The sequence below is a fragment of the Syzygium oleosum genome, unplaced genomic scaffold (assembly GCF_021117445.2).
Source record: "Syzygium oleosum isolate NSW1041296 unplaced genomic scaffold, Sole_v2.1 Sole_v2.14, whole genome shotgun sequence".
Taxonomy (NCBI): domain Eukaryota; kingdom Viridiplantae; phylum Streptophyta; class Magnoliopsida; order Myrtales; family Myrtaceae; genus Syzygium; species Syzygium oleosum.
Window position 1 is genome coordinate 8641986 of NW_026607498.1, and position 22363 is coordinate 8664348.

General features: G+C 40.8%; 2 protein-coding genes across 2 annotated transcripts; both read left to right on the forward strand.

Moving 5' to 3' along the window:
- The first annotated feature begins 4930 nt into the window (after positions 1 to 4930).
- On the forward strand, positions 4931 to 10518 carry LOC115688450 (ABC transporter C family member 10-like). The gene is made up of 11 exons (XM_030614266.2): positions 4931 to 6457; positions 6657 to 6977; positions 7062 to 7148; positions 7314 to 7901; positions 7983 to 8147; positions 8282 to 8576; positions 8839 to 9053; positions 9138 to 9443; positions 9645 to 9708; positions 9792 to 10031; positions 10113 to 10518. The coding sequence occupies exons 1-11, from the start codon at positions 5021 to 5023 to the stop codon at positions 10235 to 10237; spliced, it is 3843 nt and encodes a 1280-aa protein (XP_030470126.2). The 5' UTR covers positions 4931 to 5020; the 3' UTR covers positions 10238 to 10518.
- Positions 10519 to 14938: 4420 nt separating this feature from the next.
- On the forward strand, positions 14939 to 20227 carry LOC115688495 (ABC transporter C family member 10-like). Its single transcript, XM_030614320.2, has 11 exons — positions 14939 to 16390; positions 16593 to 16913; positions 16998 to 17084; positions 17252 to 17839; positions 17922 to 18086; positions 18218 to 18512; positions 18745 to 18959; positions 19045 to 19350; positions 19552 to 19615; positions 19697 to 19936; positions 20019 to 20227. Exons 1-11 carry the CDS (start codon positions 14954 to 14956, stop codon positions 20144 to 20146), a joined length of 3846 nt encoding a protein of 1281 aa, XP_030470180.2. The 5' UTR covers positions 14939 to 14953; the 3' UTR covers positions 20147 to 20227.
- Positions 20228 to 22363: the final 2136 nt, after the last annotated feature.

Here is a 22363-nt window from a genome sequence, read left to right on the forward strand (position 1 = left end):
GATTGCATCAATTCAACATGTTTTAAAGTTTGATTGCATTTTTTGAAAGATTTAAGAGTCGATTACACTTTTATAATGAGTTTTTGGATTTATAGTGCACTTATGCCTTTGTTTTAAGATCTAGATGTAAATCCCCTTGGCCTTCGATTGACTTGAAAGCCTACGTCATGGTGTTAAGATATTTGCTGTCGCGATTGAAGGAGACGTTTCGGGCATTCTCGATTGGCTGTCGGTCGTTGGGGAAGTTGAAGAATTCAAATTCCAATTGATTTGGCATTCAATGTATCATGTCAGAGACTCGTTTACAGGAACAACTAAACATGCAACAGCTACTCTTTTGCATAAGAGCAAAATTTTCCGACTTTGAATTTACATGAGCCTCGTTTTTTTTGAATTTCTCCCACCGGTAAAATTTAATGCATGGCATTTTGAGACTGCATGTAGGTATTCTCAAATATTTAATAAATGTCATGTTAACAAATACCACCGATCTCAGAACGAAAAATACCACAGAGCATTTGTTAGAGATGCTTGATGTTTTCCATTGTGTTTGTCCACGTCACGAAGATAGACGGTGTTTTAAAAACTGCAATACTTCCTCGATTGATTGCTAGTGTCCTGAGTCATCTTTTAACAAATTACTTTTTAGCAAAGTAGAAAGAATTTTGCAAAACGTGCATTTACTATGGATCATTGGATATAGAAATTTATGTAAGAATAACACGTGATTACTATCCTTCAAATAAAAATTTATTCATAAGTTCACTTACTAGATCATTAAATTTTGACTTTATGAAAATTAATAAATTAGATAGCTCTCTTAGTGGTCGTGAACTACGTCTTGATGTTTCTTTAGTATGATTGAATGTGAAAAGAATAGGAACCCCAAAAAATGTTTTGATAGGATTTCGACTTTGTGCAATGTCCTTTACATGATCGGGTGGTCTGGTTTCAATTGGAATTGGAACTTACCCGACCCTAACCTATCCTCCAAGAGTAAAAATGATACAAAGACTAAAAAAAAAAAAGGCCGATTCTGTTATCTATCAAGAATCGATTTTTTTTTTTTTTGCAAAAACTTCTAATCTAAAACTTTTAACTTGATAAAACTAAAAGTTTAACAATTAAGTAGAAATTTCTTCTAATAGTTTTTTTGAAACTCGGATCGAATTTCACTATTTTTAACTGAAAAAATCGATTCGAATTGGTCCATACCGCATATACCCTAGAATGTTGGTACTCGAATAAAATAGGTGGTGGTACCGAAAATGCAGTCGCTTCTACGTGAGGACTAGTTTGAAGCTAAACCTGAGAATAACAATCCGGTATACCAAGAGAGAAGCTCTTAAGCGTCCACCACAGAACGCCACGTGTCGAGCGTCAATTGGCTATCTAGCCCACTAAGTCGCAGTAACTTTATACATATACACTCCTTATAATAGGCCTAATTCCCTAAAAGGGAAAATGACACAAATAGTCCATGAACTTTGGCTTAAGGTGCAATGTGGTCCCTGAACTTTTAATTTGTTCAATATGGTTTATGAACTTAAGCCTAATGTTTAATGTGGTCCCTGAACTTTTATTTTGTTCGATGTGGTCCATAGACTTTTGGTATATGTCTTGGACTACATTAAACATGTTCATATAGTTCAGTGATTACATTGAACATGTACCAAAAGTCTAAAGACCACATCGAACAAAATAAAAGTTAAGGGATTGCATTGAACATTAGGCTAAAGTTCAGAGACCATATTGAACAAATTAAAAGTTTAGGGACCACATCGTACATTGAGCCATAGTTCAGGGACTGTTTGTGTCATTATCTCTCCTTAAATCACCATAAAATTTAGGTATGGTCCCAATTTGGCTCCAAACTTTTTTTTTGTCTAAGAAAAACCCATAAACTTTAGGTCTAGTCTCAATTCTATCCCGAAGTTTATTTTGTAAAAAAAAAAATCCCAAACTTTAGGTCTAATCCAAAATTTTCCTGAACTTTTTTTTGTCTAAAAAAGTCACTAACTTTAACTCTAGTCCAGATAGATAGTAAAAAACTCTAGTCCCAAATTTGCCTCATACTTTTTTTGTCTTAAAAAAATCATTAACTTTCAATCTATTCTCAAATCTGCCCTATTACCCCTTTCACCATTAGTTGTTTGATGTTGCATTTTAGGGGTGTCCAACCGGACTGGGTTTACTCAGGAATCGGATCGAACCACCCGAAATACAAGTTTGGAAACCGGTTGGAATTGGTCCGGTTCCTGATTCCAAGTGAAGACCCACCCGGACCGGTTTTGGAACTAGTTTTTAGCTTGTGTTTAAAAAAAAACCGTAGATCATACTATTACTATATATTGGATTGTTGCTTTTGGTGGATAATAATTTTTATTGTTCATCTTAGGGATTGTTGTTTTTGGCGGATTTTACTTAGAATTGTTTCATTACTACTCATATTTTTTGCTGGAAAAAATGGAACCAGAAAAAGAAACAAAAGAAAAACAGGTTCTCGGGTAGACCCTGAAACCAGATTGGAAAAACTGGGTAGATTCCAAAACAGGTTTCAGAACAAACATGTAAGGTTTTAGGTTAAAAAAACTGAGAACCGATTATGACAAAGTAGATTCTAGGTTCTAGATCTGGAACCTACCTACCTTGGAACCGATCACCCCTATTGCATTTTCATATTGGTAACACATCCACGTTAGCAAGGTGATGTGAAAAATTATCTCTAAAATGAAACCCTCTTTGTTATGAAAATTAGGGATAACTCATGGCGATTTTTGGATGAAGGGCTAAAGGGGGCAGATTTGGACTAGAGTTAAAGTTGGTGATCTTTTTTAGATACAAAAAAGTTTGAAATAAATTTGAGATTTAACCTAAAGTTTAGGTTTTTTTAGTAAAAAAAAAAGTTAGAGGCAAATTATGACCGAACCTAAAGTTGGGTTTTTTTTAAACATAAAAAATTCGGGACACAATTGAGATTAGATCTAAAATTGATGGCTTTTTGTAAGGGATTGGACACATGAGGCTTTAGGAGCTTGGTGATTACAGCGCGAACTTTCAGATACTAGGCTGAGAGGGTATGACTACCAACTCCGGCACTTCCCTGTTTTTTGGTGATTTTTTTAAAGATAATTCTCATTCTTTTTATTCTTAAACGAAACATATGATTTTGTCTAGCTCAATTTTTCCCTTTTTTTCCTCTTTAATTTATTACTCGCTAGATCCATTTAATCATTTTTTCTGTTTTCAACTTGTCTTTTTAAGCCTGGAAGTGTTCTTTAATTTCCCTTTTGTTTTCAATTCAATCCATTAGTGTACCATTTATGAGTTTATCATATGAATATCAATATAGGATGAGAAATTGGAATATTATGATATAATACACCAAAATGTGTATTGTAAAATATACGGTGTACATGATCAGTTCAAAGAAAACTCTATGCCGACGGTCCATCTATCCCAGAGAGAGAGAGAGTCAGAGATCGTGCAGTCAACCGTCAATCATAAGTCAGCATCATCTGGAACCGTTGCCGTACGGAGCAGGGGTAGTTGATGAATGCAAGTTCCACGTTGTCGCATTCCATGAAAACTGTTAGCTAGCTGTGGTAGCCAAGATTGAGAAAATCACTATTCACTCTGCTCTCTCTCTCTCTCTCACCATATCTCATATTCAACTGTCCCGTTCACTCATCCCACCAGCCATTCCTTGTTTAAAGTGAAAATGGCTGAACATATGATATAGCAAAATAAAGCAATCATAATGAGGGCTGGTGGGCTTCTCTCTCTCTCTGCATGCATGATTTGGGGAGCCTCGTGTTTTTCGATTTTCACAGATCAATGTTACTCTTTGTTTCTGCACCCGATCAAGCTCCTCGGATTGAATATTGGGTTGTCCGCAAGCAAGAAGAGATGCTCTGTTTTCTGCACTGAAAGCAGAGTCAACCTCTGCCTTCTTCATCTGCTCTGTTTGGCAAAGATTGCTGACTAGAGGAGAATCCTGGACCGTATCTGCGACGACTCTCGGCGCTCAAGTCAAGTTGGACATAGCAGCAGCTCCGGACTCGCGTCCATTATCAATCCCCATTCTTGTACCTACCACATTTTGGTCATTTGACTTGATATCTTGCTCATTGTGTACTTTTTGTTTGACTTACTCTGTAAGTTGTCCTCAAAGAAAATTACAACTGCCACCGCAGTTTCCTCTTATTCGTCGAATTTGGTTAATCTTCAGGAAAGTGAATGCGGATCGTGCTCCTTTACCTCTACATGAGTGGCCATTCTTTCTGTTCCAAGGGGTCAATTGGTTGCTGCTAGTTTGGAGCGTGACCATTACGAGGCTACACCTTCCATACATTGCATTGGCTTGGATTTATTCGATATACCGTCATAGTACTCAGGGTTTCTTTGTATATCTTCCCCACGGGAAAGAAAGTAAATGTTGCGCTAATTCACCTCACATAATCGGTACGTACGTTGCACGAAGTGATAAGCAAAACAAGTGCAGCAAAATAAAGAGGAGATCACAAATTTACATGGTTCGACAGATAAGTCTCTGTACATCCACGGGGCAAGCACACGGAACTCACTTGTATAACAGGAGAAATTACAACGCACACCCCTCAACCCGACAAACACCAAACAGTGGGTCGCACTCTCAATCGTGAATCTTTTCTCAGTACAACTCTCACAATCACAGAGATACTGCACACCCAAGATTCCCTTACAAGAGATAACCCAGACCCCCAAGTTCTATTTCACCCAGAACGTAGAGAAAAAACAGAGGAATAACCCAAAGCACATTAACTCTTAACTGTTTCCTCTCAGTCTCTCTCTCCTTTTCACGTTCCCAAAGAAGTAGATGGGTGGTGGTACGCACTAAAGTAGTGGAGGAGTGGCATCAACAGTTACTCCCTATTTTTTAGGTGTCACAGTAAACCACTGCATCGGTGTCATCATTTTATCATTTCCTGGAGCGATCCTCCTGCTTTTATTTTTTTGTGCTTTCGGAGGATACAGTTACATGGAGAATAGCAAGGACTGCGAAAATGGCGCTGTGTATGAACCTCTGCTTGTCAAAGAACAGAACCACGACGTCACTCCTTTTGCCAAGGCAGGATTTCTCAGCAAGATGTCGTTTTGGTGGTTAAATCCGCTAATGAAATTGGGGAAAGAGAAGATCCTTCAAGATGACGATATTCCACATCTCAGGTTGGAAGAACGAGCAGAAACATGTTACTCGACGTTCATGGAGCAACTGCACAAAGAAAAGAAGAAGTACCCGTATGGTATCTACTCTATTTTGTCTACGATATTTTACTGCGAATGGAGAGGTATTTTGGTGTCCGGGTTCTTTGCTTTGACCAAGGTCTTGACTCTCTCCACCGGGCCTTTGTTCCTTGGCGCCTTCATCATGGTTGCTGAAGGTGAGGAAGCTTTCGAGTACGAGGGTTACGTGCTAGCTGGAGGATTGTTCTTGGCCAAATGCTTGGAATCTCTATCGGAAAGGCAATGGTATTTTAGAGCAAGACTGATTGGACTCCGAATAAGATCTTTTCTATCTGCAGCGATTTGTGAGAAGCAACTGCGGCTCTCCAGTGCAGCGAAAATGACTCACTCTCCGGGACAGATAGTAAATTATGTTACTTCAGATGCTTATAGGATTGGTGAGTTCCCTTACTGGTTTCACCAAATATGGTCAACTAGCCTGCAGCTGTGCCTCGCATTAGCCATTGTTTACTACGCCGTGGGGCTCGCAACTTTGGCGGCTCTGACGGTTCTTATATTGACCGTTTCTGTGACTCCCCCGATGGCCAAGTTGCAACTCAAGTACCAAAGAAAACTCATGGAGGCTCAAGATAAAAGGCTGAAGGCGATTGCAGAGGTTCTTTCTAATATGAAGGTGTTGAAGTTGTATGCTTGGGACAAGCACTTCAAGAAAGTTATGGAGGAGCTGAGGAAAGACGAATCAAAGTGGATTGCGGCTGTTTTGCGGCAAAAGGGTAACTCTTTGGTCCTGTATTGGTCTTCGCCGGTTTTAGTTCCCATCACCAGTTTCTGGGCATGCTACTTCTTGGGCATTCCCTTGACTGCAAGGAATGTCTTCATGTTTTTGGCTAGTTTAAGAATCGTTCAGGAACCTGTCAGATTGATCCCCGAGGTGGTTGGGTCCTTCATTGAGGCTAAGGTTTCATTGTCTCGGATCGCTGAATTTCTAGAGGCACCTGAATTGGAGGATAAACCAAGAAAGCAACAGGGTGATAATGAGGTGCTGGAAATGGCTGTCTTCTTGGATTCACATGAAATTTCTTGGGACAGTGGTACCTCGAAGGTGACATTGCGTAACATAATTATGTCGGTCAGAAAGGAAGAGAAAGTAGCTATATGTGGGGAAGTTGGGTCAGGGAAATCTACCCTTTTAGCTGCAATTCTCGGAGAAGTTCCATTTATCAATGGCAGAGTAAGTCACTGAATAATCTTCTCCTTTGGGGAGTTTCTAGTTGTACATTGTAATTGCCCCACTAATATTTTCGAGATCATCAAATATGATGAGAGAATTGTACTATTTCCTTGCGATGTTCGATTTATCAGGTCATAATTAAATCAATTAGCAACTAGTATGATTGAAAACTTACTGGTAATCCTTGACATGTGTTTAGGTTCGCGTTCATGGTAGGATGGCGTATGTGTCTCAGACAGCGTGGATCCAGTCCGGGACTATACAAGAAAACATCCTATTTGGATTGGCTATGGACCCTGTCAAATATCGAGAAGTAATTCAGAAGTGTTCACTGTCCAAGGACATTGAGATGTTTCCCTTTGGCGATCAAACTCAAATAGGGGAGCGAGGCGTCAATTTGAGCGGCGGACAGAAGCAAAGGATACAACTTGCACGCGCTCTTTATCAGGATGCGGATGTATATCTGTTGGATGATCCCTTCAGCGCCGTGGATGCACATACAGCAACTAGCTTATTTAATGTGATCTCCTCTCAAGGACAGTGAAATTTCTGTTCGTTTTCATAATAAGTTCAAAATGAATAAGATGTTTGCTCGTTGTTGCAGGAATATGTCGTGGAAGCTTTATCCCGGAAGACTGTTTTGCTTGTGACACATCAAGTTGACTTCCTTCCAGCCTTTAACTCTATCTTGGTCAGTAACTCATTCAGCGAAAAAGCAGGACTTTTTTTTGGCGGTGTCCCTGGGGAACTTAGATCTTTGGCTCATTAGAGAGAAAATGTCATTCCCAATGAATTTCTTTGCAATGAAAGAGCTATTTTTCACTTTTCTCATTTGGTTCATGGTGTTCCTGAACAGTTAATATCATCCGGGCAAATCGTAAGCACCGGCTCGTACGATCAGTTGATGGCTTCTTGCCAACAATTTCAGGACCTTGTGAATGCGCATTACACGACCGCTGCTTCTGGAAATCAAATTGGCATTGTTTCACCAAGAAGGCCTGGGTATTTGAAGGAGGAGATCCAGAAAATACTCCTGGAGGAACAAGTCGAGGCCTCTCCAGGAAGCCAATTGATTAAGCAAGAGGAAAGAGAGATAGGAGATAGCGGTTTCAAGCCCTACTTGCAGTATCTGAAACACAACAAGGGCTTTTTGTTTATCACCTTGGCAACTATATCTCACTTGATCTTTGTAATCGGGCAGCTCGCACAAAATTATTGGTTGGCTTCTGAAGTCAACTCTACGAGTGTGAGCACCGTCGAGTTGGACTCTGTTTACACTGGGATAGGCGTTGCCCTCATTCTCTTTATGCTTACTAGATCGTATTTCATAGTCTATTTAGGTTGTGGGGCATCGGACTCCATATTCTCAGTGTTGTTGCACTCCCTTATTCGAGCGCCAATGTCGTTTTACGACTCGACTCCTTTGGGAAGAATACTCAGCCGGGTATAAACATACTCTGGAGTCGAATTTGTGTTGTGCTTTGAAGATGGTTATGATTATAACATTATTTGCTGAATTTTATAGGTTTCTTCAGATTTAAGCATCGTTGACATCGATGTGGCCTTCAAGTTAAGTACTGCCCTTGGATCCACGATGAATACCTACTCGAGCTTTTTGATTCTCGCTTTTCTTACGTGGCCGGTTTTATTTGTCATCATACCCATGATTTATCTGACGCTGATCATACAGGTAATGCTTATGCCTCAAATCAATTAATTGTTCCTTAATAGGAAAAATTCTGCACACCTACCTCCTGCGAGAGACTTCCTTCCTGTCATTCAAATTTTGATGCAGCATTAGCTTTCGTCTTTCTTTTATGACAGAAATACTACTACGCTTCTTCAAATGAGTTGATGCGACTCAATGGCACAACCAAGTCTACACTCGCAAGCCACCTCACCGAGTCCATCGCCGGAGTGATGACAATCAGAGCGTTTGGCCAAGAAGACCGATTCTTTTCAAGAAGTCTTTGCCTTATCGATGCAAATGCGAGTCCATATTTTCACAGTGTCTCGGCCAATGAGTGGCTGATCCAACGTCTGGAAGTCCTGTGTGCTATTGTCTTGACGTCTTCGGCCCTCGCGATTACTTTTCTCGATCTCGGGTCCTCTTCCTCTGGTTTGTATCAGTAAAAAACTCATTTCAGTTCTTCATATCGAGACTTTCCCTAGAATCTTGGCTCTTATGATTTGTATCATTTTTTTTGGTCGGATAATTTGTATCATTTTACTTCGGCACTTTTTGACCTGATGATTAGCTCTACTAAAAGCTGCTATGCATCTACATGTTGGTTCACTTCCCTTTTCAATAGCATCTAGGAAATAGGTTTAACTTTAAAGATTTTAGCGGGTGTTGGGCCTCACAATATCATTTGATGCAGGATATGTTGGAATGGCTTTGGCGTACGGTCTATCTTTAAATGTCTTCCTGGTCGATTCGGTGCAATTCCAGTGCTCGCTGTCTAATTTGATCGTTTCCGTAGAAAGGCTAGAGCAGTACATGCACATTCAAAGCGAAGCTCCGGAAGTGATCAATGATAGCAGACCCGTGCCAGACTGGCCTTCTTCCGGCAATGTCGAGATTTGTGATTTGAAGGTAGACACATGCACCATTAACACAGCTTCCGATTCAGGACTTGTCTTGTAGCTCACTTAGGTCTGATCATTGAGACATCAACAGGTGAGGTATCGGCCTGATTCTCCCCTTGTTCTTCATGGGATAACCTGTACAATAAAAGGAGGGCACAAGATCGGGATCGTTGGCCGGACCGGTAGTGGAAAGACGACTCTCATCAGCGCTTTGTTCCGTCTAGTGGAGCCTACCGATGGGAAAATAATTGTTGATGGCCTAGACATAACCACTATCGGACTTCATGACCTGAGATCACATTTCGGGGTCATCCCGCAAGATCCAACACTTTTTGGCGGGACAGTTCGATACAACCTGGACCCCTTGTCCGAGCACACCGATGAGGAAATATGGGAGGTAATTTGTGAACGTCTCTCGAAGTTTGATTGGCGCATGTTTCACTCTTTTACTAAACGTACTTGCATTATGAAAAGAACCGCACCGTGCATAACTTCAATCTTAGGAGAGATCCTGAACTAAATCTTGAATGACTATACCTCCCGCAAAAGGAAGGACTTTGCTGTTATGTTTCATGATTGATTGAATCTTTGGAAAAAGGTTCTTGGAAAATGTCAGCTCCGGGAGGCTATACAAGATAAAGAGAAGGGCCTCGAATCGCTAGGTAACGTTGAAATCAAACAGCAAAATTTAATCTTAATATGCTCTTAATCGATCATTAACTGTTTACAAAAAGTCCAATTGCAGTCGTAGAGGACGGATCTAACTGGAGCATGGGGCAACGGCAATTGTTTTGCCTAGGACGAGTCTTGCTGAGGCGAAGCCAGATCCTGGTCCTGGACGAAGCCACTGCGTCTATTGACAACGCAACTGATTTGATCCTCCAGAAAACTATACAAACGGAATTTGCGGACTGCACGGTCATAACTGTGGCCCACCGGATACCGACTGTCATGGACTGCACGATGGTGCTGGCAATAAGCGATGGTAAAATTAAACTTACAAAGAAATATTTAGCAGAACCGACAATTACCGTGAAAAATACATGACATTCTTTGCATTTAACAGGGAGATTGGTAGAGTATGACGAGCCTATGAAATTGGTAGGCAACGAAGATTCGTTGTTCGGGCAGCTCTACAAAGAGTACTGGTCTCGAACGTCGAATGCGAGTAATTACTCAGAGAACTTTTGAGATGAAGCTTGCGGAAGCCGTCGTACATTATCCGAATGCATTGAGTGAGGCCAGTTTCTTTGTTTAGTGCAGTTGGAAATGCTGCAGGGAGATAATTTTGCTGCTACGTCCCCGTTCAAAAGACCAGACGCCAGAGAAGCCCGAACTAACCAAAGCACATCGGTACAATATCATAAACATGGATACTACTTTCAGTGAGGTTTGTTTATTGCATTTCTCCCTATTGATTGGTACTTCTATCATCAGTCTTGTCTACTGTAATATCCAATAATAATTGGAAATTCTACTTTTTTTAGTTTTAATTATGTATCGACCTTGCTAGCAATTAACGAGGTTTGCCTCGCCTGTGGCTTGGCCTCACCCACCCCTGCTGGCGACCGGCTAGAGGGTTAAGATGAAGGAAAGAAAAAAAAAAAGAAAGGGAAGAAAAGAAAACATTGAAAAAAATTAATAAAAAAATTCGAAAAAAATAAAATAATATATATTAAAAATGCCACGCCAGTGTTGGTCGGACAACTGGCGCCGGCTGGCGTCAACGTCAACGCCGGCCGATCAAAATTGACCGGATGGACTGAATTGACGTAAATATAAAAGGTTTATGACTAAATTGACACAACAAAAAGTTTAAGATTGAATTGATGCAATTGTAATAGATTTAGAACTGTTTTGGTAATTTTCCTAGGGAAAAAGACCCATGGACCTTTTTTTTCATTTCCAATTCAATCCACTGACATCTAATTTGCAACACAATAATTCAATAACATGAGCCTAAACAATCATGTATTACAAGAATATTAGACATGCAATAGCTGCTCGTTTACCTTATAGCAAAATGAGCCTCGTTTTTACGAATTTCTCCCACCAGTAAAATTTAATGCGTGGCATTTTGAGACTGCATGTGGGTATTCTCAAATATTTTAGAAATTGTCATGTTAATGAATATTCCAGAGCATTTGTTGAAGATGTTTAATGATGAAATTTTCAATTTTCAAAGATTTATTGTGTTTGTGCACATCACGAAGACAGTCCATATATTAAAAATTGCAATACTTCTTCATTTGATTATTGGTGTCCCGAGTCACTCTTTAACAAATTACTCTTTAGTAAAGTAAAAAGAATTTTGCAAGACGTACATTCACAGTAGAAATAGACATTTATATACAAAATAACACGTTATTCTAGTCGGTTACCATCCTTCAAATAAAAATTTATATATAAGTTCACTTCCCATTTCTTTTTACTTTAATGTGAATATATAATCACTCGATCATGAAATTTTGAGTAAATGAAAATTAATTAATCCGATAGCTCTCTTATTCAGATATAAGCCACGTATTGTTGTTTTTTTTAGTATGATAACATGTGAAAAGGATATGAACACCAAAAAAAGAACACAAATCTTTTGACAGGGTTTCGACTTTGTGCAATGTCCTCTGCATCATTGGGTGGTCCGGTTTCAATTGGAATTGGAAACTTGCCCGACCCTAACCGATCCTCCAAGAGTAAAAATGATACAGGGACTCGCCAGCTAAAGGTTGATTCTCTTATCTAGCAAGAATCGAATGTTTGGCTAAAACTTCTAATCTAAAACTTATAACTTGACAAAACTAAAATTCAACAATTAAGTAGAAATTTTTGACAATTTTTTTAGAACGGGTCGAGCTTAACTTTTTTCAAATGAAAAAAATTACCTAGAATCGGTCCATACCGCCTAAAATGTCGGTTCCCCAAATGGAATGGGAGGTGGAACCGAGAATGAAATCGATTCTACTTGAGAACTGGTTTGAAGCTGAACCGATCAGGCCAGTTTTGGCCACCACCGATTTTATTGTGGACCGTGCTATTGCATGCCCTAGTCTTCCTCTTGAATTTTTACGAGTATATGTAAAGTATACACCATCGATTTAGAGGAAATTTTATATAACCAGACGAGTCCATCCTTGATTTGAGAGACATCGTGCAGTTTACCGTCGATCAAAAGAGTTGGTGAGGGCGCCCAGCGGGTGGACCCAGAAATTGCGCGCATGATAACCTTTTTGTTTATCTATTTTTCTGTTCCCGGGAACAAGTTTGGAAATGAAATCAATTTGATAATGCAATTTCATTTTTCTATTTTTGAAACAAATTTTTAGTCCAGAAATAAATTTGGAACAAAATGAGAAGTAAAAATTTTATATTTTTCAATTTCTGGAACAAAAAGAGAAATAAAAACTCTTTTCATCACTCGCTCCCGCCTCCCGCCGCTTGCTGCACGTGGCCACTAGCCACCGCCGCCACCCCCCGCGGCCGCCGGCCAACCATCGCCCCCCGCCAGCCACTCGCCAGCCGCTGGCCGCCGCCTGTCGATGAATGGAAAAGAGCGTAAGAGCGAGAATTTTATGTCATTATCAAACGAATTTCTGTCCTGAGAAAAGAAATTTTGTGTCATTATCAAACGTGTATCTCTGTTCAGAAACTGGTCTAGGAAACAGAAATAGATCTCTATTTCTAGAACAGAATGGTTATCATTCGCGCTCTAGCAAACCGTGGTGTGAAGTCATTCATACATTGTGCGTTTGAAGAGTCGCTTCCCGAATGCCCGTCACACCGAGTCTCGAGAGCCACCGACAAAGTTTGGAAGGTACTCCTACACCTCCTAACGCTGGGATCGACCGGGAACCACGCGGAAAGATCGGGACAATGGTTGCCATTGTTACTAGGATCAGCTGGGAACCACAGAAAGATCGAGATGAACGGTCGCCAACATTTGCATCTCTCCGGAGCACCCACAATGTTTACTTGATTGAACGGAAGCTCAGCGAACTCACAAATCCCCATATTTTCCAAAACAGCTTCGTGATATTAGCCTTGGATCCGATGGATACCCACGCATGGCTCGGGTCCATTCGTCTATCGACATTTTCGATGCTGCTTAGAGCGACCCAATGATTCCAACCGTGCCGTTTACTCATCCACCTGCTTCTGCGTTACCTAGCGTGAAATTTATGGAACATCTAATAGTAAAGAAATGAAACAACTAAATAAAGCGAGCCGGGCTTCTCTCTCTCTCTCTCTCTCTCTGCATGCATGATTTGGGGAGCCTAGTTATTCTTGATTTTCACAAGTCAAAGTGACCCTTGCTTTTTGCACCCGATCAAGCTCCTCGGACATAACAAAATGGATTATTTGCAAGCAAGAAGAAGAAACGCTCTGTTTACCGCAGTGCAAGCAGACTCAACATGTGCCTTCTTCGTCTGCTCTGTTTTAGCAAACATTGCTAACTAGAGCTTGGAAGTGAGTGCTTCTTCTTCTTATTGTTTGTAGTTTTGATTTTTGATTGCGTCTATGACACTTCATCCGTTCCTGTCGAGTGCTACTGTTGCTGAAATGTGAATGAAAAGGCATTTTTTTGTGTGTAGGAGGACTCAAGAAATTCTTTATTTTTGCTTTTCGTTAGTATTGAAGACCTGAATTTATTGCTTTTTTTGTTCTGAAAATTTGTTTCTAATCAAACAGTTCACATAAGGGTTTCTTGTGCATGTATGTATCAGGGATTATTCCCAGCAATATGATTGATTCGTTAGCTTAGCTCCTTGATAGTCCTGGCAAATCGGGTGGAATCTTCTTGGTTGCTGTTAGATATGAAATTGTCATACAGAAATTTTCTTTTTTGGGTTTTTTTAGCTTTCTGAAAAAGATTCAAAGATGGTGCATGTGTACTCGAGACAGAATGAAAAGATCTGGCGCTTTGCTAATGTATCACAGCTTTCTGATTACCTCATTCCACTCTCAAATTACAGAAATGTTGCAGAACAGTGCCAAGAACCTCAACTTGTCACAAATTTTCATTCAATATGTCACAACTATTCACATAATAATGAGGAAATTATTGAAGAGTTCCCTTGGTGCACTTTTCAAGACTCATTGATCATGCTTTGGAAATGCATAACTTCCTATCCGAAGGACGTACTTTCTTAAGACATGTACCTTTTGGACTTCTGAAGTGTTGTGATTATGTTCTCACTGTATTCAGTAACCTTAGTTGGTTCCCTCAAGGGCATTCATGAAGTAGACACTATATGTGCTCATGCCTTCATATGGCAATTCAAATTTTGACTGCTAATTACGACATGATAATGGTCTTGAAGTATGTTTCCAAATTGCAGTCTTTCAGGAAAGATGCACAATCAGGGGAGAATTCTGGACCATGTTCTGTGATGACTCTTGGCGCTCAAGTCAAGTTGGAGATAGCTGCAGCTCTGGGCTCACGTCCATCATCAATCCCTCTTCTTGTTCCAACCACATTTGGGTAGTTTGAATTGATATCTCGGTCATTTTGTACTTTCTATTTGTCTGACTCTATAAGTTGTCCTGAAAGAAAATTACACCTGCCTCCGCAGTTCTAACTTATTCATCCGCACTCAGAATTTGAGTGATCTTCGGGAATTGAATGACGATGCTACTCTCTTACCTCTACATGAGTGGCTAGTCTTTCTGTTCCAAGGGGTCAGTTGGTTACTGCTAGTTTTGACCGTGACCATTAGGAGGCTACACCTTCCATACCTTCCATTGGCTGGGATTTATACGATACCAGCCTCATTGTATGAAGGATTTCCCTATTTATTTTCCATTTGGTAAATAGAAAAAACCACTGCATCCGTGTCATTGGTGTTAGATATTGCATCGTTTACTGGAGAGATCCTCCTGCTTTTCTGTGCTTTCAGAGGATACAGTTACATGGAGAATAGCGAGGACCACGAAAATGGTGCTGTGTATGAACCTTTGCTGGACAAAGTACAGACCGATAACGTCACTCCTTTTGCAGAGGCAGGATTTCTCAGCAAGATATCCTTTTGTTGGTTGAATCCACTAATGAAATTGGGAAAAGGGAAGATCCTTCAAGATGATGATATTCCGCGTCTTAGGCTGGAAGAACGAGCGGAAACATGTTACTTGATGTTCATGGAGCAACTGCACAAAGAAAAGAAGAAGAACCCATATGATACCTACTCTATCTTGTCCGCGATATTTTATTGTGAATGGAGAGGGATTTTGGTTTCCGGGTTCTTTGCTTTGACCAAGGTCTTGACTCTTTCCACCGGGCCTTTGTTCCTTAGCGCCTTCATCATGGTTGCTGAAGGTGAGGAGGCTTTCGAGTATGAGGGTTACGTGCTAGCTGGAGGATTGTTCTTGGCCAAATGCTTAGAATCTCTATCGGAAAGGCAATGGTTTTTTAGAGCAAGATTGATTGGACTCCGAATAAGATCTTTTCTATCTGCAGCGATTTGTCAGAAGCAACTGCGGCTCTCGAGTGCAGCGAAAATGACTCACTCTCCGGGTGAGATAGTAAATTATGTCACTTCAGATGCTTATAGGATCGGTGAGTTCCCTTACTGGTTTCACCAAATATGGTCGACTAGCCTTCAGCTGTGCCTTGCATTAGCCATTGTTTATTATGCCGTGGGGCTCGCAACTTTGGCGGCTCTGGCGGTACTTATATTAATTGTCGCCTCGACATCTCCAATGGCGAAATTGCAACTCAAATACCAAAGAAGACTCATGGAGGCTCAAGATAAAAGGCTGAAGGCGATAGCGGAGGCGCTTGTGAATATGAAGGTGTTGAAGTTGTATGCCTGGGAGAAGCACTTCAAGAAAGCAATCGAGGAGCTAAGGAAAGACGAATCAGAGTGGATTGTGGCGGTTTTGTGGCAACAGGGTTACTATTTGGTCCTGTTTTGGTCTTCGGCGGTTTTAGTTCCCGCTGTCACTTTCTGGGCATGCTACTTCATGAGCATTCCCTTGACTGCAAGCAATGTCTTCATGTTCTTGGCGAGTTTAAGAATCGTTCAGGAACCGATCAGATTGATCCCTGATGTGGTCAGGTCCTTCATCCAGGCAAAGGTTTCATTGTCTCGGATCGCTGAATTTCTAGAGGCACCTGAATTGGAAAATAAACCAACAAAGCAAGAGAGTGATAATGAGGTGCTGGAAACGGCTGTTTTCTTGGATACACGTGAAATTTCTTGGGACGGTGGTACCTTGAAGGAGACATTGAGGAACATAAATTTATCGGTCAGAAAAGGAGAGAAAGTAGCTATATGCGGGGAAGTTGGGTCGGGCAAATCTACCCTTTTAGCTGCAATTCTCGGAGAAGTTCCATTTGTCAATGGTGTAGTAAGTCATCGATTAATCTTCTCCTTCGGGGAGTTTCTACTTATACATTGTAATTGCCCCACTAACATTTTCTATTTCCTGTTACGCCCAGTTCATCTTATGCCTATTATGACTTGCAATGTATGATTTATCAGGTCATAATTAAATCAATTAGCAGCTGATGTGATTGAAGATTTACCGGTAATCCTTAATCCATGTTTAGGTGCGTGTTTATGGTAGGATGGCATGTGTGTCGCAGACAGCATGGATCCAGACTGGGACTATACAAGAAAACATCCTATTTGGATCAGCCATGGACTCTGCCAAATATCAAGAAGTAATTCAGAAGTGTTCCCTGGCCAAGGACATCAAGATGTTTCCCTTTGGCGATCAAACTCAAATAGGGGAGAGAGGCGTCAATTTGAGCGGCGGACAGAAGCAAAGGATACAACTTGCACGCGCTCTGTATCAGGATGCGGATGTATATCTGTTGGATGATCCCTTCAGCGCCGTAGATGCTCATACAGCGACGAGCTTATTTAATGTGATCTCCTCTCAAGGACAGTGAAACTTCTATTTGTATTCGTATTAAGTTCTAAATGAATGCGATGTTTGCTTGTTGTTGCAGGAATATGTCATGAAAGCTGTGTCCGGAAAGACTGTTTTGCTTGTTACGCATCAAGTTGACTTCCTTCCAGCCTTTAACTCTATCTTGGTCAGTAACTCATTAAACCAGAAAACAAGAATTTTTTTTCGTCTGTGTGGAATTTAGATCTTTTGCTCATTAAAAAAAAAATGTCATCCCCAATGAATTTCTTTGCTATGGACAAGTTATTTTCATTATTCTCATTTGATCCATGGTGCTCCTGAATTTCTTGACAGTTAATGTCATCTGGGCAAATCGTAAGCACGGGCTCATACGATCAGTTGATGGCTTCTTGCCAAAAATTTCAGGACCTTGTGAACGCGCATCACACGGCCTCTGGTTCTGGAAATCAAATCGGAATCACTTCATTGGGAAGGCCTGGATATTCGAAGGAGGAGATCCAGAGTATATACGTAGAGGAACAACTCGAGGCCTCTCTGGGAAGTCAATTGATTAAGCAGGAGGAAAGAGAGATAGGAGACAGCGGCTTCAAGCCCTACTTACAGTATCTGAAACACAACAAGGGCTTTTTGTTTTTCACCTTGGCAACTATATGTCACATTTTCTTTATAGCCGGGCAGCTCGTACAAAATTATTGGTTGGCTTCGGAAGTCAACACTACGAGTGTGACCACTGTCGAGTTGAACTCTGTTTACACTGGCATCAGCATTGCCCTAGCTCTCTTTTTGCTTATAAGATCGTATTTCATAGTCTATTTAGGTTGCGGCGCATCGGAGTCCATATTCTCTGTGTTGTTGCACTCCCTTATTCGAGCGCCGATGTCCTTTTACGACTCGACTCCTTTGGGAAGAATACTTAGCCGGGTAAGAACATGCTCTGAAATCAAATTTGTGCTGTGCTTTGAAGATGTTTAAGATGAGTAACAGGATTTGCTGAATTTTATAGGTTTCTTCAGATTTAAGCATCATTGACATTGATGTGGCCTTCAAGTTAACCATTGCTCTTGTGTCCACGATGAATACCTACTCGAGCTTTTTGATACTCGGTTTTCTTACATGGCCGGTTTTATTTGTCATCATACCCATGATTTATTTGACACTTATCATACAGGTAATGCCTATGCCTCAAATCACTTAGTTGTTCCTTAATAGGCAAAATTCTGCACATCTACCTGCCGAGAGACTTCTTTATATCATTCAAATTTTAATGTAGCATTGATTTTTCTCTTTCTTTTACTACAGAAATACTACTATGCTTCTTCGACTGAGTTGATGAGGCTCGATGGGACAACTAAGTCTACACTTGCGAGCCACCTTGCTGAGTCTATCGCCGGAGTGATGACAATCAGAGCGTTCGGCCAAGAAGACCGGTTCTTTTCAAGAAGTCTTTGCCTTATCGATGCAAACGCAAGTCCATATTTTCACAGCTTTTCCGCCAATGAGTGGCTGGTCCAACGTCTGGAAGTCCTGTGCGCTATTGTCCTAACGTCCTCAGCCCTTGCAATTACTTTTCTCGATCTCGGGTCTTCTTCCTCTGGTTCGTATCAGTAAAAGCTCAATTCAGTTCTTCATATCGAGACTTTCCCTAGAAGCTTGGCTCTTATACTTGTATCATTTTACTTCGGCACTTTTTAATCTGATGTCTAACTCTACTAAATTCAGCTATGCATCGACAAATTGGTTCTTTTCCCTTTTCTATATCATCTAGGAAATGGTTTCCGACTTTGAAGATTTTAGCAGGTGTTGGGCCTGACTATCATTGGATGCAGGATATGTTGGAATGGCACTGGCGTACGGTTTATCTTTAAATGCCTTCCTGGTATTTTCGGTCCAATTCCAGTGCTCACTATCAAATTTGATCGTTTCCGTGGAAAGGCTAGAGCAGTACATGCACATTCAAAGCGAAGCTCCGGATGTGATTGAAGATCGCCGACGAGCGCCAGACTGGCCTTCTTTTGGCAATGTCGAGATTTGTGATCTAAAGGTAGACACATGCCCTGCTAACACTCCTTTCAATTCGGGACTTTTCTTGTAACGCCACTTAAGTTTGATCATCGAGACATTAACAGGTCAGGTATCGACCTGATTCTCCTCTCGTTCTTCATGGGATAACCTGTAAAATAAAAGGAGGACACAAGATCGGGATTGTTGGCCGGACCGGTAGCGGAAAGACGACCCTCATCAGTGCTTTGTTCCGTCTAGTGGAGCCTATCGATGGGAAAATAATTGTCGATGGCCTAGACATAACCACTATTGGACTTCATGACCTGAGATCACAGTTTGGGGTCATCCCGCAAGATCCAATACTTTTTGGTGGGACAGTTCGATACAACCTGGACCCCTTGTCTGAGCACACTGATGAGGAGATATGGGAGGTAATATCCTGACGTCTCTTGAAATTAGATTGACGTATGTTTCCTTCTTTTGCAAACCACACTCGACTTATAAAAATAACCGCACTGTGCATGATTTGAATGTAATGAGAGCTCCTGAACTAAATCTTGAATTACCATACCTCCTGCAAAATGAAGTACTTGCGTTATGTTTGATGATTGATCGACTTTCTGTGGAGAAAGGTTCTTGGAAAATGTCAGCTCCGGGAGGCCATACAAGAGAAAGAGAAGGGCCTGGAGTCGCTAGGTAACGATCAAATCAAACAACAAATCCAGTCATATTATGTTCATTGTTGATCATTACAAGTTTTCACAACTGAAATCGCAGTCGTACATGATGGATCTAACTGGAGCATGGGGCAACGGCAATTGTTTTGCCTAGGACGTGCGTTGCTGAGGCGGAGCCGGATCCTAGTCCTGGACGAAGCCACCGCATCTATTGACAATGCGACTGATTCGATCCTCCAGAGAACCATACGAAGGGAATTTGCGGACTCCACCGTCATAACCGTGGCCCACCGAATACCGACCGTCATGGACTGCTCGATGGTGCTGGCAATAAGTGATGGTAAATTTAAACTTACGGAGAACTGTTTAGCAAGAACCGACAAGAACCGTGAGATATACATGACACTCTTTGCATTTAACAGGGAGATTGGTGGAGTATGATGAGCCTATGAAATTGGTAGGCAAGGACGATTCATTGTTCGCGCAGCTTTACAAGGAGTACTGGTCTCGAACGTCGAATGCGAGTGGGTCTCCTTGTCTAATTCCTTGAGATAGTTGGAAGTATTGTAGTGGCTCCCCGTTGACTTTGACCCTGAAAGTGACTATGGAAATACATTGCTTTACTAGTCACACCCATTTCTCACAAAAACCCATTTTCAACGTGCAGGCACATAAAAAATCTCATTAGACTCTATCGTATGCTTTTTGCATATCCAGTTTAAGATCGCCCGGAGCTTTCGTTTTCTCTCCCTGATCCTCAATTGGTGTAGAACTTCCTGGACTATGTAGATGTTGTCTTGAATTTGTCTCCTACTAAAAGGCACTTTGTTCAAGAACAATGAGGTCCGGTAGCCTAGGCTTGAGATAGTTCACCATAACCTTGGAAATAATTTTGTAACTGAAGTTACACAAATTGATGGGTCTAAACTGGGTTATTTTCGCTAGGTCAATGTTGAGGATAGTGAGAGAAGAATTGGGCAATGGTCAGTGCCTATTGCTGGTAGAGCGTAAGCCTCAGCATTGGAGAACAAAACTCTGTAATCAATGTTGCATAGACCTTGTCTAGTCTCTTCTTTACTAGTGCTTCCCCGTCTTTAATCAATGTGACGGCACACCCCTTGCTTTCTATATCCATGAGTGAGCAACTATTCAGAAAATCACGTAAGTCACTAACCTGTAATGGTTCGTCTCTCTGCTGCCCACCTTTTCGCAATAATACAAAATTTCGTTAAAGTTTCCAACACATATCCAAGGGAGGTGATAGCCTAAACATATAGCATATAACTGCTGCCATAACTTAAGTCTTTCTTGAAAGTTTGTGGAGGCATGTAAGAATGTTATACGCATCATATTTTCACTGTCTTTGTCCCTGCAGGATACATCAATAAAGTCCCTTTAGCTATCTTCTAAACCCATTTCCACGTCGTCATTCCATAACATTGCCAAACCACTTTCTATCCTATAGGATCGACTATCATCAAATGTTGGAACTGAAGTCCCCTCCTAACTCTGTCCACTACTGGTTTTTTATTCTTAGTTTCCATCAGGAAAACTAAGTTGGGCCATTCTTGGCATGGATTAGAGCCCCCGTCGGCCATTCCCTACTAGCCATTCCCCAGCGACCCCTGCTGGCCATCGTCGGCAATGCTAAGGGGGGTGGCAAGGGCTGTGCAAGCCCTTGCCACCTGGTTCTCACCTCTCTTTGTTTTTTTTAGCTTATTTTTAATTTAATTTAAATAAAATTTGTTGTAAAAATCAGATTTGGAGTGAAACGACTTCGTTTTAGCCATGTCATTGCTACGTCAGAAAGAGACAATAATAATAAAAAAAGTCACATCAGCATTTTCTGTTATCCAAGTCGGACGAAATTAACGGAATGACTCGATTGTATCAATTTGACAAGTTTTAAAACTCGATTGCACTTTTTGCAAATTTTAAAACTCAATTGCACTTTCGTAACAAGTTTTAAGACTTCCAATGCACTAATCTAAGAACAAGAAAAGCAACGGAGTGTGACCACTACGGCGTTTTGGCATTGCAATATGGACTCCAAGGACCCACTTCAGCTGCTTCTTTCACATCATACCCTATTTCTGTTGTGAGGCAACAGTCGAGACTCAAGATGGCGTCAAGCGAGAGGGACAGAGGGAGGCATCGAGCGTTGAGCAAGAGAGACTGAGGAAGGAAGCGTCGAGCGAGAGTAACTGAGGACCGAGAGGGGATTGAGCCTATAGACAATTAGAGTTTTGAGAAGAGTGAGGAATACCACATAAAACCTCCCAATGTTTTGTAATAAAAAGAATTATAAAAAAAGACTATATGTCTAGTTCCGGTGATTCGGTCCACATATAGAATTGGAAATCGAATCAATTTTCACTTACTTGGGTAAACATTTAGAACTGGCGGTTCAATTCGATTTCCAGTTCAGTCCAGTTTCAATACTCACCTCTTGAAAGAACTATTCACTCTGCTCTCTCTTCCTCTCTGACGCACGCACGTGCATACTCACCCTATCCAAAAAGAAAAGGGTTAATACTACGAAAAATCTCAAACTTGTATATTTGTGATAAATTTACCTTAAACTAATTTTTTGACCACCATAAATCCCAAACTAGTACACATATGACAATTTTATCTCAAACTAATTTTTTTACCACAAAAAATCTCAAATTCGTACATTTGTGACAAATTTACCTTCCGTTAATTTCAGTTAAATTCGATTAATGCAAAAAAAAAAATCATAAACTGGTACACCTGGAATAAATGA